We start from the raw sequence: 13,883 nt of genomic DNA, 5'->3' as shown, positions 1-13,883 counted from the left end.
AGTGACTAACTGCATCAGTTAGGATTACAAAACGTGTATTCAGCTAAAACATATTCATCGCTGCAGTTATTATCCAGTGGAAAGCCCTTACCTACTGGCCTAGTTAAGTCAAAGTGGTTACTTTTTTTTGGCTGGGCAGTGAAGTTTTACGTCTTGTTTGACTTTCTCAGGACTTAAAACTGTTTTTTGGGGGCAGACCCCCACAAAGAGAAAATATATATTTACACACATAAGGTCATCATCTTAACAATTTATTATGCTCATCGAGTCATCCGTGAGCAGAGCATCAAGTTGGCATGCCTATAACAGCTGAATGTGGCGATTACCATCTTGTTCAGCAAAACGCCTCACAAACTTATTAAGATTTAAAGCTATGGTGCATTTTGATTCAATGCTGAGTACAGCCTGAAGAACCTATCGAGGATTAAAAAACTAATGTCACAACAGGACTTAGAAAAGCTTGTCCATTTTTTTATTTTCAGTCGACTTGACTGCTGCAATAGTGTATTCACAGGGCTGACAACAAAATCCATCAGAAAGCTGCAGCTGATTCAGAACGCCGCTGCATGTGTCCTCACTAACACTAAAAGAGTGGATCACATCAGTCCGGTTCTGAAATCTTTACACTGGCTTCCAGTCGGCCAAATAATTGATTTTAAAGTACTATTGCTAGTTTTCAAATCATTACATGGTTTAGGACCAAAGTATATTGTTGAACTCCTACATAATTACGAGCCATCAAGGTGCCTCAGGTCTTCTGGGACGGGTCTGCTATCGGTTCCGAGAGTAAAAATAAAACATGGAGAGGCAACATTTAGCTATTATGCTCCGACAATCTGGAACAAACTACCCAAATCATGCACGTCCGCAGAAACGCTTACTATTTTCAAATGGAGACTAAAAACATATCTCTTTGGCTGCTTTTAATTGAGCTGCTCATATTCGCACTACAGTAGGCTATGCCTTTTAAACATGTATTGTATACCCGTGGTGTTTATTTGTATTATTTTATTATCTTTGTTTTGTAATGTCTGTCGTAAAATGCCATTATATATATGTGTTTTTACTGTATGTATTCCTAAAAAGTCTTTTAATTTGTTTTCTAAAGCACTTTGAATTGTCACGTACAGAAAAGTGCTATATAAATAAACTTGCCAAAACCAGCCAAACCTTACAGTCTCTTCTCTGTCACTGTAGACCGCAAATACCTCATTCCTTCCGTCTACTTGGATCCGAAATGCTTCTCGTTTTGCGCTGTCCCCCCGTTCAAATGAAATCGCCGACAATCATATGTCCAGGCTCGCGCCAGGGCCGGGGGAGGGGTTACAAGGCTCGCGTCTTGTGCTGCATTCACTTGCACTCGGCCATTAGAGCTTTTCTCTCATAAATGTCCGATGAGCCACAACTTTTCTTTCAAAACAAAGCTGCCAACTGGGGTGGCAACTTGGGTGGCAAAGGATTTTTCTGAGGTGGCAGCTGCCACCCCGTGCCACCCCGTAGAACCGCCACTGACCAGTGGCAACTTCCCCTCCATTCTCTAACACTGGCAGGTTACTCTGCTGTCTTATTCCCCTCATCTTCTTAATCATTCCCCATACTTTATCTAATGGCGTAGTTCTCCCAATACTTGAACAGAATCCTCTCCAACACTCCCTTTTTGCTCTTTTAACAATGTTCCTTACCTGAGCCTGTGCCTTTTTATATTCTAATAAATTATGTAATGAATGTGTCTTTCTTAGCTTTCCAAACAGCCTGATTTTGTTTCGGATTGCATCATTACATTCTTTGTTCCACCACGGTACCATCTTAACACATTTACTAAGTTTACCAGTTTTATTCCCAATAGTTTGATTACCGCTTTTAATTATATTTGAAGTAAATTGCTCATTTATTTCATCAATACTTCCTGCCATATCAATCTGATCAAATTCATTATCGCACAATTTAGCAAATATCTCCCAATTTGCTTTAGAAAAAGTCCATCTCATGATACCGTCTAGCTCAACCACATGATTTATATCAAACTTGATTATAATCGGAAGATGATCACTCCCAATACTGTTATTTGTCAATACTTCCCAACTGCTTCCAGAAGCTAATTCACTTGTTACAAGAGTTAGGTCGATCGCAGACTCTGTTCCATCTCTAAAATTGATCCTTGTACCTTGCTCATTATTTAAACAAACTAATTCCTTTGCCTCCATTAAATCCTCCACCACCTGTCCGTTGTAATCTGTTGATCTCCCTCCCCACATTGTATTATGTGCATTAAAATCACCACACCATATTATTTCATTTCCTTGGCAAAGACTGTCTAATTCCTCTATTTTGAGTTTATTACATGGATTATAAAAATTCAGGACACTAATTTTCCTTTTATTAATCCAAACTTCTACACCCACTATTTCTAAATCATGACTGTTCTTAAATGTTAGCCTACTATAAGACATGACTTCTCTGATAAAGATTGCACATCACCCTCCCTGGCCATCATTTCTATCTTGTCTTATAGCAGTATATCCCCCAATTATGAAGTCCAAATTAATCTTCAGCCATGTTTCTTGAATACAAATAACGTCTGGTTTTTCTTTTAACTGATATATATAGGTCTTGAATTCTTGTCCATTTGCAATAAGGCTTCTAGCATTCCATTGCAGAATGAGAAAAAACGTTAATCTATTCATTAATCTGTGAATCATCATTATTGGTGGCAAGCATATCATGTATCATTTCAACGGTTATATCCTTTATCCCCAAAAATTCACCTGCTGCTTCCACTATTGTTTTCACTCTTGACCTCTTTTTTGTTTGTTGTAAAGCAACATTTACAACTTTTCCAATAAAGGCCACACATTTGTACTTACTGACAATCAATGCATCCTCTCCTATCACACACTTATGTGAACACTTTGTGGAGCTTTCCTTTGCCTGTGGGAGTTTGGGAAAATCTTTTGAAGAGAACATACTTGATGCTACTTGGGATTTCCTAGCTATGTTTAGTGAAACCTTTTCTGTTGCTTCAGCATATGAGACTTTATTTTGCACTTTGTATCTCTGCACCTCCTTGGCCTTTTTCTGCACTTCACAGCCCTGATACGCAGCACTATGTTCCCCACCACAGTTACAACATTTCACCTTAGCACCTGCAGTACAACTACCATATTCATGTTCCCCCGCACATGTTGGACACCTGGGCTTAGTTGCTTTGCACTTGTCTGCCACATGCCCAAACCTTTGGCATTTAAAGCACCGCAGAGGTTTAGATATGAATTATCTTACTGGAAAGCTCATGCAACCGATCATTATCTTCTGTTGCATTGTTTCTTCAAACTGAAGAAGAACAGACAAACTATCCACTATCTTACCCTGATACCTAGTAGGAAGACGCTTAACTACAGTCACTTTTCCCCCTTTAATTTCCTTCTTGAGTTCTTCTGTGCCGATTTCTATGGGAACTCTACTGATAACTCCAAGTATTTTCCGATTTGCTCCAGGAACATGGCATTTAATTCGAACTTCATTCGGGGTCTTCATTTTCAGTAACTTTTCCTGTTGTTTTGCATTTATCAATTCAACTAACATCCGTCCTTTGCTCAGAAATCTTGCTTGTTTTATCGATCCAATTTCTTTGTGATTTGCTTTAGTCAGGGCCAGCTGGATGTAACTTAGCTGCGGATTGCTCACCAAACTCCACAATCACTTTCCACTCTTCATTCTCAATCCTTCATTCTTTTCTTTACTTTCTTCAATTCATTCTGCGAACCAGATTCACTAAGACTGTCACTTGACATGTCTATCTTCTTTCTTGAAGTCTTTTTCCTTACTTCATTCCATCCTCCTTCTCCTTCAGATGCACTTTCCATATCCTCCTCTCCAGGACTCAAAAACGCCATTCCACCAGCTGCTCTCAATCTCGCACTCACGTCAACGTTCACTCCAATCTCCGTCTACCAGCTGACAAGAGCACGCCGAAAGTACATTATGCTGGCCCGGGGTGTCTAAATAGTGCTTCCGGGCCAGCGGGCCAATTATAATGTCGAGCCCTGAGCGGGACATTCTCCTCCCCCTGTCGGCCCTAAAAGCTTCAGAGGACGGATATCTGAACCGTAGCGTCCAGCTAGCTTAGCCGCTAGCTTAGCGATGAATACACACAGCGTTGTATTCTCCTCCCCCTGTCGGCCCGAAAAGCTTCAGAGAGCGGATAGCTGAGCTCCATACCGTCCCGCTAATGTGAAACACACACACACAGCGTTAGCGGGACATTCTCCTACTCCTGTTGGAAAAAAAAGTATATTTGGTTATTCATAGCCAGGCCTCTTAGGATAAAGCTATAACCCCCGTTCAATACATAGTCATGTGAGCAACATCTGCTTTCATCACAGTAGAGGTGTGTGTATTGTTTGTGTTCAACATTAGAAAGTCACAGAGTAGTTCTGCACTTTCCCCCTCCTTTCCCCCAGCTGTGTGGTGACACTCTGCCTCGTTGTAATACGTATATCATAACCAGGATTAAGCGAAGCAATATGGAAATAATTGAACCAAAATCAACATCAAGAGACAGAGGAATTTATTTCTGATCCCCGTGCTGTTGTTCCAGATGTGGAGGAAGTGTCAGACCAGGCTCCAGGTGTTTCTCAACATACTGGACTTGTGTTCTGTGGTGGGCTCTTCTGGTGGCCAGCCACTGCCTTTATGGCGGTTTCTTCCAAGAGCTCTAATGAGAGATTTAAAAGCATGATACTACTTCTGCACTCAGCACTGTTATCTGCGGAGTAACACTAGTTTGAACCCCTAGGGGGAGACAAACCCCACCTCAATTGCTGGCAGAGTTAATAAATAAGATGTGAACACAATGTAAATAATAATCTTCACTGTAGAAACAGTATAAGCTTGCTTGCCTTACTCATTCTCTGGGCTTAAACACATTTAATGTTTTAATAATTTGTGTATTTTTTTTAAATTCTTACTCTTGACCAATCTTATGTTTTGAAACCTGAAGAAGCTGGAACTCCAGTGTGGACTTCTGGTGTTAGACGTCTTGATTTTTGTATTCAATTTTTGCATATTTAACATGTTTTTCTGTATTTCCTTGTTAGTTTTAACTTCTCTTCATCACAAAGTAGGAAATAACAGACTCAGTATAAACTGTTGTTTGCCCATATCGTGCTATGTACTCTACTCAGACCAATTCTTAAGTATTTAGGACTAACAGTCTGTTTACAACATACAAAATACATAATTTATTTTATTTTAATTTAATTTTATAATATTTAAAAAAAGCTTCATAGTAAGGGAGACATAGTAGTATGTCAGAAATATGTTTTATAGTATAACATGTCAAAAAAAAGTAATTGTAGAGTATGTCAAAAATATCCTAAAAAGTCTAAAAGTACATTATGTTGAAAAGATTAATAGTAGAGTATTTGAAAATAAAGCATAGTAAAACAAAAGATATAGTATATTATGTACAAACAAAGTCAAAGTTTAGTGTTTATACAAGAACTCATAGAAAAGCTTGAGATAAAAACAATTAAAGTATAGTTTGTCAAAAAACAATATCATAGTATATGTAAACAAACATCACACAAAAACCAAAACAACTTTATACCAAAAATGAAAACACCCTTTAAACTTCTCAGAAATCCCACACCTGTGACAAAGACGCACAACGACTGAATGGCTGTTCCCTTTCCCCTTCTTCTATATTGTTAGGTAACATAAAGGAACAAGTATAGTTCAAACTACTTTGTCCTGTCAAATTCTGCATTATGTTATTTAACTCATTTTGGCAGGAGATCCAGTTGATGATTTTGGGGTATAGTCAAATGTGGATTATGTCCTTCCTGCCTTTACTCCATCCACCCTCTATCTCTTTGTCCATTTCTTTGTCCTCGCCTACTTACGTGTCTCGCTCATGTCCACACACCTGTTGAACAGGCAGGGACATTTAGTTGCTAATGAGGGAACAGAGCCAACACAGTTTCAATGTGAGTTTTTATTATTTATTTTATTTAAGAGTTCAGGACAGATGCAGACAACAAAAATCCAGACAAACACTTCAAAAATAAAAATAATTAGAGCACTAATTACAATTAAAAATAACTATCAAAAGGTTAAGGTCAATGTTTTGTCAAATTCAAATATATATATTTTTTACATATATATAAATATATCAAAATATAGTAATGACAATAAAATAAAATGTCGTGTCACATACATTCTGACCAAAATGAAGTATCATTCAATTCAACATAATCTCACTCCTCCACCTCAGCGCCCGGCGGGACCGGGTAAATCTGTAAGAAGCCGCTGTCACCCAAAAAGGGTTTGACTATTGCATTGTTGTAGAGTGATGTCAATTTTTTTATAATGGGAGACTTTGAACAATCGTTAACCAATTCAATCCAATTCTTTTCCAAAGCATCAATGATTCCTTTATGGACCTTTTCAGGAAATTGGAGTGAGTCAATGTATTTCAATCCATGCTTCAAATGCTGACTTTTCAGAAATCCTTTAGAATTATCTCTCAACCCGCGAAGATGTTTGTGAGCAGACAAAAGGTCTTCCCTTAGTTGCTTTTTGAGTACATCTTCAACTTCTTGAATAAAAGGGAATACATTGCTTGTTTTTAATTCTTTTGTGCACAGTGTAAAGCGGATTTCCTGGTCATCATATGGATAAAGAGCACTGCTGGTACTTGAGATGTTAGAATACGAGAACTCTTTAAAGATATCTGGTCCCCTTAGTCCCCAAGGCTCTGAGAAGTACACTACAGTCACAATGCCAAATTTCCTGTACCATTGATAGGCATTCTGATAAAGTTGAGTCATACAGTTACAATATTTATTTCCTCTCTTTAAACATGGACTATAATAGGTATATATAAAAATGTTTAGAACTTTGGCTCCATATTTCTTCAATAATCTATTGATTACTTCCAATAACATTTCCTCACTGTGTTTGGTCAATTTGGTGGAGGAGGCTGAATTGTTACGATGAACTGGATAAACAAGTTTAGTCTTAATTCTTTCACCATTTTTCATTAAAACTTCAGCATATGCATATTGATTATGGTGGTCCTTAAGACGGTGTTTTAAGAAAGATGTAGAAGTAGAAGGTCTACCGTCCAACGCTGCATCAACACTGAATCCAGGTTGTATCTTTGAAAAACATGTCATGAATTTTGTAAAAAGCTTTTTGTCAGGAACATTTGTTTGTTGCTCAATATTATCCATGTAATGCTTAATATATGCTAGTGTAAAGGAAATCTGTCTCCTATTTAAAATGCTGAAGTTAAAGAGGCTGTCATTTGGTATAAGATTTGCAGCCAACACATTTAGTAAATATATACTATATAGTTGAATTGGACTTTGACTGATATTTGCTGTTGTTGATATCTTCGAATTAGAATCAATGGCAGAGTGATGATCTTCCAGATGCTGGTCTTCTTCCCTAAAAATAAATATAAAGGTTTTACTTTATTCACAGGACAAAACAATATGCTTAAGATTGTTATTTAACTTTTAGCACAACAATGCTGCATGTACTGAATTCATAAAGTGTATTTTCAAAAGCTAACAGATGGTCAATGGCTGATTTAACTTTGTTAAGTGTGCAAAAGGGCGATGTGTTGGATTGAAGATCTCTTCTTGTTGTGAATAGAAACAAACTATATATATATATAATGCTATATACTGGAGTTCAGTACAATAACACAGTCAGGAGAAAAAAACGAAATGATCGGTTGAATAAGTTTACTTTCACATGTTTATATTTTACATTGAGATCTGAAGAAGGTTTAGACAAAGATAAATAAAAACAAGCTGTTAAAAATCAAGTTGTGGTGACGTGTTAAGTCTCTTTCTGTAACTTGAATGCAGACTGATCAATGTTAGAGAAAAATAAATATTAAAGTTGGCTATGATCGACTCATTCGACCCACTGAAAGCTGTATTTTTACATTTACTTGACTCAGTTCCATGGGACCCAATACCTAGTAACTACTACTTAACTAGTTTCAGTTAATACAGCATTTTATTTCTTAGACGATACCTTTGGAGTGAGGAGGGTTCTGGCTCGGTGGAAGTGGATGAAGACATCTCTTCACTCTCAGGCACTTGTGGATCTTGTTGTCTGCTTCTGTCCGTCTGAGTGGAGAAAACAAAATGTTACCATCTTCTGATGTTAAAGTCTTTATTGTCATTAGTGGAAAACACGTCTGTTAGGAACGGCTGAATGCTTTGCCTGTGGTATTGCTGCATGCACATTTGAGGTAGTGCTTCATTTTCTAAAGCTTCTTTTTCCATCCTGCATTTTAGTTTCAGTTAAACAAAGACCAACCTACAGTATGCAGGCGCAACAGTCTCGCACAACACTGTGCTTTTGTTTGAGCCCTGTATGTCAACAAGTAAAGCTGAGCAATACTGTTCAAATTGAAAATGTTCAGTAAAAGTTAAAACTTTTTTTTGTTTGTTTCTGGAATGAAATCAAATAAAAAGAGATGTGTCTCACTTGTCCAGTATATTAATACAATGCTGTTTTCATTTTTGTATCAATGGGTCACATGGCATGAAAAACGAAAACGGAAATGATCTTCTATTAAAATGTTTCTGTAAAGTTTGATTAGCAGTTACAGGAAAAGCATTTGATGGCAATGAAATAGTTCTCAAGCTCTTCATCAGTGCTCAAATAAATATGTATAAGAGTAGACAACGTTATTAGAAATTTGAATTTAAGACATAAAATTAAGTAAAGTAAAATAAATGTGCTAAACAGATGTACAGTAATATCAATACATATATATATATAATAATGTAGAGTAACCATACCGGCATGGTGAGAAGGTCTGAACCCCTCTGGAGAAACAAAGAGACGGAACAGTTAGGTGGTAAAAAATGTAAAAGTAAAGGTAATGGCTAGTAATGTTTTTTTACGTTGTATTAGTTTTATGCTTATCATAACAGAACTTTACAGGCCAGTTTTTCAAAGTTACACGGAGAATATACAAACAAAACACAATACATGTAGAGAAACAGAAAATGTATTGAAAGTGTTCTGACTCACCAGATTTGGGTCTGAGACCGGCCCAAGCAGGGACTGGCAGTCGTCTTGTCCAACAGAAACATTTACATCCAACTGGTCGATTGGATTTAGATCAGTGGGATCAATATCACCTTTGCTTATCAAACATGGACTATGATGGGTGTTTAAATCATTGTTTTTAACTTCAGTTGGACGTCTCTGGAAAGTTTCATTTATATTTTTACATAAGATCCTCTCCGTTTTTGTTGTGACATCGCTTTGTTGAACCTCATCGAACATCTGAATTCCACCACTTTTCATTTCTGCAGCATATTGATTACCCTGATCCTTAAGATGTCTTTTTAAGGAAGGTGGCATGGCCGATGTTTCTTCTATACCTAAGTTACGTTTCATTTCTCGATTAATACTTGACTTTTTGTCAGAAACATTTATAGCTTCATTATTCATGGTGATTGGTATGAGATTTGCAGACGACATATTTTGTTTATTTGCTGTTGTTGACGTCCCTGAATTAGAATCAATGGCACAGGGACGATCTTCCGGATGCTCGTCTTCTTCCCTGGAAAATAAATATAAAGGTTTTACTTTATTCACAGGACAAAACAATATGCTTAAGATTGTTATTTAACTGTTTAGCACAAAAATGCTGCATGTACTGAATTCATAAAGTGTATTGTCAAAAGCTAACAGATTGTCAATGGCTGATTTAACTTTGCTAGGTGTGCTAAAGGGCGATGTGTTGGATTGAAGATCTCTTCCTGTTGTGAATAGAAACAAACCATGATAATGCTACTTTCAGATGACTGGATGAGTAGGGACTTTCTCAAATTGAGCAAAAAGAAAACTGAGATTATTGTTTTTGGAGCAAAGGAGGAACGAATAAAAGTCATTGCAGAGCTTCAGTCGGCAGACTTCAAAACAACAAATAAAGCTAGAAGTCTAGGTGTAGTGATGGACTCTGACCTGAATTTTAACAGTCACATTAGAACAATGATTAAGTCTGCATACGATCACCTGAAGAATATATGTCGGATTAAAAGATTAATGTCACAACAGGATTCAGAAAAACTTGTCCATGCTTTTATCTTCAGTAGACTGGACTACTGTAATGGTGTCTTCACAGGTCTCACTAAAGAATCCATTAGAAAGCTGCAGCTGATTCAGAACACTGCAGCTCGAGTCCTCACTAACACTAAAAGAGAGGATCACATCAATTCCTGTTCTGAAGTCTTTACACTGGCTTCCTGTGTGTCAAAGAATTGATTTGAAAGTACTGCTGCTGGTTTTTAAATCACTGAATGGTTTAGGACCAAATTATATTAACGGTCTCGTGCATGAACCATCCAGGAGTCTCAGGTCCTCTGGGACGAGTCTGCTCTCTGTTCCAAGAGTCAGAACTAAACATGGAGAAGCAGCGTTTAGCTATGCCCCGTCTATAAATAAACTTGCCTTGCCTACTTTATATACTGGAGTTCAGTACAATTACACAGACAGGCAAAAAAAAACGAAATGATCAGTTGTGCAAGTTTACTTTCATGGGTTAATATTTTGCATTGAGATCTGAAGAAGGTTTAGACAAAGATAAATAAAAACAAGCTGTTAAATATCAAGTTGTGGTGACGTCGGTAGTCTCTTTCTGTAACTTGAATGCAGACTGATCAATGTTAGAGAAAAATAAATATTAAAGTTGGCTATGATCGACTCATTCGACCCACTGAAAGCTGTATTTTTACATTTACTTGACCCAGTTTCATGGGACCCAATACCTAGTAACTACTACTTAACTAGTTTCAGTTAATACAGCATTTTATTTCTCAGACGATACCTTTGGAGTGAGGAGGGTTCTGGCTCGGTGGAAGGGGATGAAGACATCTCTTCACTCTCAGGCACTTGTGGATCTTCTTGTCTGCTTCTGTCCGTCTGAGTGGAGAAAACAAAATGTTACCATCTTCTGATGTTAAAGTCTTTATTGTCATTAGTGGAAAACACGTCTGTTAGGAACGGCTGAATGCTTTGCCTGTGGTATTGCTGCATGCACATTTGAGGTAGTGCTTCATTTTCTAAAGCTTCTTTTTCCATCCTGCATTTTAGTTTCAGTTAAACAAAGACTAACCTACAGTATGCAGGCGCAACAGTCTCGCACAACACTGTGCTTTTGTTTGAGCCCTGTATGTCAACAAGTAAAGCTGAGCAATACTGTTCAAATTGAAAATGTTCAGTAAAAGTTAAAACTTTTTTTGTTTGTTTCTGGAATGAAATCAAATAAAAAGAGATGTGTCTCACTTGTCCAGTATATTAATACAATGCTGTTTTCATTTTTGTATCAACGGGTCACATGACATGGAAAACGAAAACGGAAATTATCTTCTATTAAAATGTTTCTGTAAAGTTTGATTAGCAGTTACAGGAAAAGCATTTGATGGCAATGAAATAGTTCTCAAGCTCTTCATCAGTGCTCAAACAAATATGTATAAGAGTAGACAATGTTATTAGAAATTTGAATTTAAGACATAAAATTAAGTAAAGTAAAATAAATGTGCTAAACAGATGTACAGTAATATCAATACATATATATATAAAATAATGTAGAGTAACCATACCGGCATGGTGAGAAGGTCTGAACCCGTCTGGAGAAACAAAGAGACGGAACAGTTAGGTGGTAAAAAATGTAAAAGTAAAGGTCATGGCTAGTAATGTTTTTTTACGTTGTATTAGTTTTATGCTTATCATAACAGAACTTTATAGGCCAGTTTTTCAAAGTAACACGGAGAGTATACAAACAAAACACAATACATGTAGATAAGCAGAAAATGTATTGAAAATGTTCCGACTCACCAGATTTGGGTCTGAGACCAGCCAAAGCAGGGGCTGGCGGTTGTCTTGTCCAACAGAAACATTTACATCAAACTGGTCGATTTGATTTAAGTTAGTGTTTATTTTAATATCACCTTCTGCCAGCCCCTGCTTTGGAACTATTTTACATTTTCCTTTTACTACTTCTCTTCTAATTTCTGTTACCGATTCGGTTTTGTAAGAATTACTTTTCATTTTTTTTTCAAAGAAACTGTTTACAGTGGCTGCTTATAAACCCTCCCTTAGCCAATCGTTGTGGCCAATCTTTGGTCGCCATGCCCAGTTTGCTTACGTATGTGGTGTGGGAGCCTGACGTTTCTTATAGGTTTCACTTTCGTTTCTCTTCAAAAGGTGTGTAAAATGCATCCCAAGGGTCAAAGGCAAAGCAGACAATCGACATCAATTTAATTTATTTATTTATGTAACTTTATTTCTCTTTCAAAGCACCCACTTAGTATGTTAACTTCCTGTCAGTAACTGATACAACTTAAAAAAAAAATTACAAAAAAAATCCCAATATTTCAGAAAATATAAGGACTGTTTTCAGAGCTGGAAGAAGTACCCAGATTGTGTTATTAATTAAAAGTAGAAGAACCAGAGTGTAGGAATACTCTGCTACAAATAAAAGTCCTGCAGTCAAAATATTACTCAAGTAAAAGTACAAAAGTGTTAGCATCTAAATATACTTAAAGTACCCAAATTAAAAGTACTTAATATGCAGATTGGACCTTTTCAGAGTAATAAATGATACGTTTTTATTATAATAACCCTTATCAACGCTGGTAAAGGTGCAGCTAGTTTTAATGACTTTGTATGCTGCAGGAGAGCTGGATTTACTCCAGGTCTGATTTAAGTGTTGATTATATTTCACATTATTTATCCAAATCTGTCAAGTAACTAAAGGTATTAAATAAATGTAGTGGAGTAAAAGTACAAGATTTACCTCTGAATTGTACAAAGTAGCTAAAAATTGAAATACTCAAGTACTTCACAATTGTACTTAAGTACAGTATTTGCATTAATGTACTTAGGTACTTTTCACCACTGACTGTTTTCACAACCAAGTCCAAGTCAATTATATTCAAAATGTGTTACCCTAACCAGTAATGTTATATTTATGAATGAAAACCAATAATGTAAAAGCATTTGAGTCTAAAGATGCGAATCAAAATAGACTATCTTCACGATCACTAATTATTTTCAATCCCTATCCCTTTTCTTTTCCAACTTCCAAATCAAGCAGCTGACTAAATGAGGTTTGCTTCTTTTAACAAATAAATCAGATGTTGCCACAACAACTGTGAGCCAATCATCTCTTTCCTGTTGTTGTGCTTGTCAATGTTGGATTTGATTAGATGTGATTATTGGGGGAATACATTAGTAACCAACTGCCTCCTGGAATATCTCACCCCAAATACCAATACACTTAATCAACAAATAATATAAACACGTTCAGTGAACCAGTTTGAACAGATACATCATAATAAACTGGGTGTGTATATATTGAGCTTGTTAATACAAAGGAAGTGGAAAGGACTGATAGAAGGAAACTTTGGGAAAAATCCCCAAATGATGTTAAAATATACTATAAATATCAAATACCCACAGTTAGGCAGCTTTTTAATATTACATCCCATGATTGTTGAACAGCCTAAGAAAGACCAGAGGACTTGGCTTTTAATTGATGTGTACTAAATTCAAGACCAAACTGGTTTTCACCTTGGCCAGTATGTTTTTTCAAGTAAATTCGAACGGCACCCATAGTTGCATCATACTTTTGAGGAAACGAAAGTAAGAGGAGTATTAAACGTCACACTCTGAATTCACTTGGCTGTTTCATTTAGTTTTGTAATCTGTTTTAACCAGCGTGATCTGCATGTAGGGAGGGGCGGGCGTGTCTGCATGTGATTTTCTCTCAAACCTTATGTTCTTAATTTCCAATGCAGGTGTTTTGATAAAAGTATATATTCTCAAGTGGAAAGGGGTTA

General features: G+C 36.7%; 1 protein-coding gene across 1 annotated transcript; it reads right to left on the bottom strand.

Moving 5' to 3' along the window:
* Window positions 1-6,052: 6,052 nt before the first annotated feature.
* LOC307033700 (uncharacterized protein) lies at window positions 6,053-12,078 on the bottom strand. Its single transcript, XM_079672242.1, has 7 exons — window positions 11,878-12,078; window positions 11,643-11,669; window positions 10,868-10,962; window positions 9,064-9,601; window positions 8,829-8,855; window positions 8,053-8,147; window positions 6,053-7,452 (listed from the first exon to the last, which is right to left on the bottom strand). The coding sequence occupies exons 2-7, from the start codon at window positions 11,646-11,648 to the stop codon at window positions 6,258-6,260; spliced, it is 1,956 nt and encodes a 651-aa protein (XP_079528368.1). The 5' UTR covers window positions 11,649-11,669; window positions 11,878-12,078; the 3' UTR covers window positions 6,053-6,257.
* Between the last annotated feature and the right edge of the window lie 1,805 nt (window positions 12,079-13,883).

Source organism: Notothenia rossii (genome assembly GCF_949606895.1).
Source record: "Notothenia rossii genome assembly, chromosome: 3".
NCBI classification, from domain to species: Eukaryota; Metazoa; Chordata; class Actinopteri; order Perciformes; family Nototheniidae; genus Notothenia; species Notothenia rossii.
This window is presented reverse-complemented; position numbering and strand designations above follow the sequence as displayed.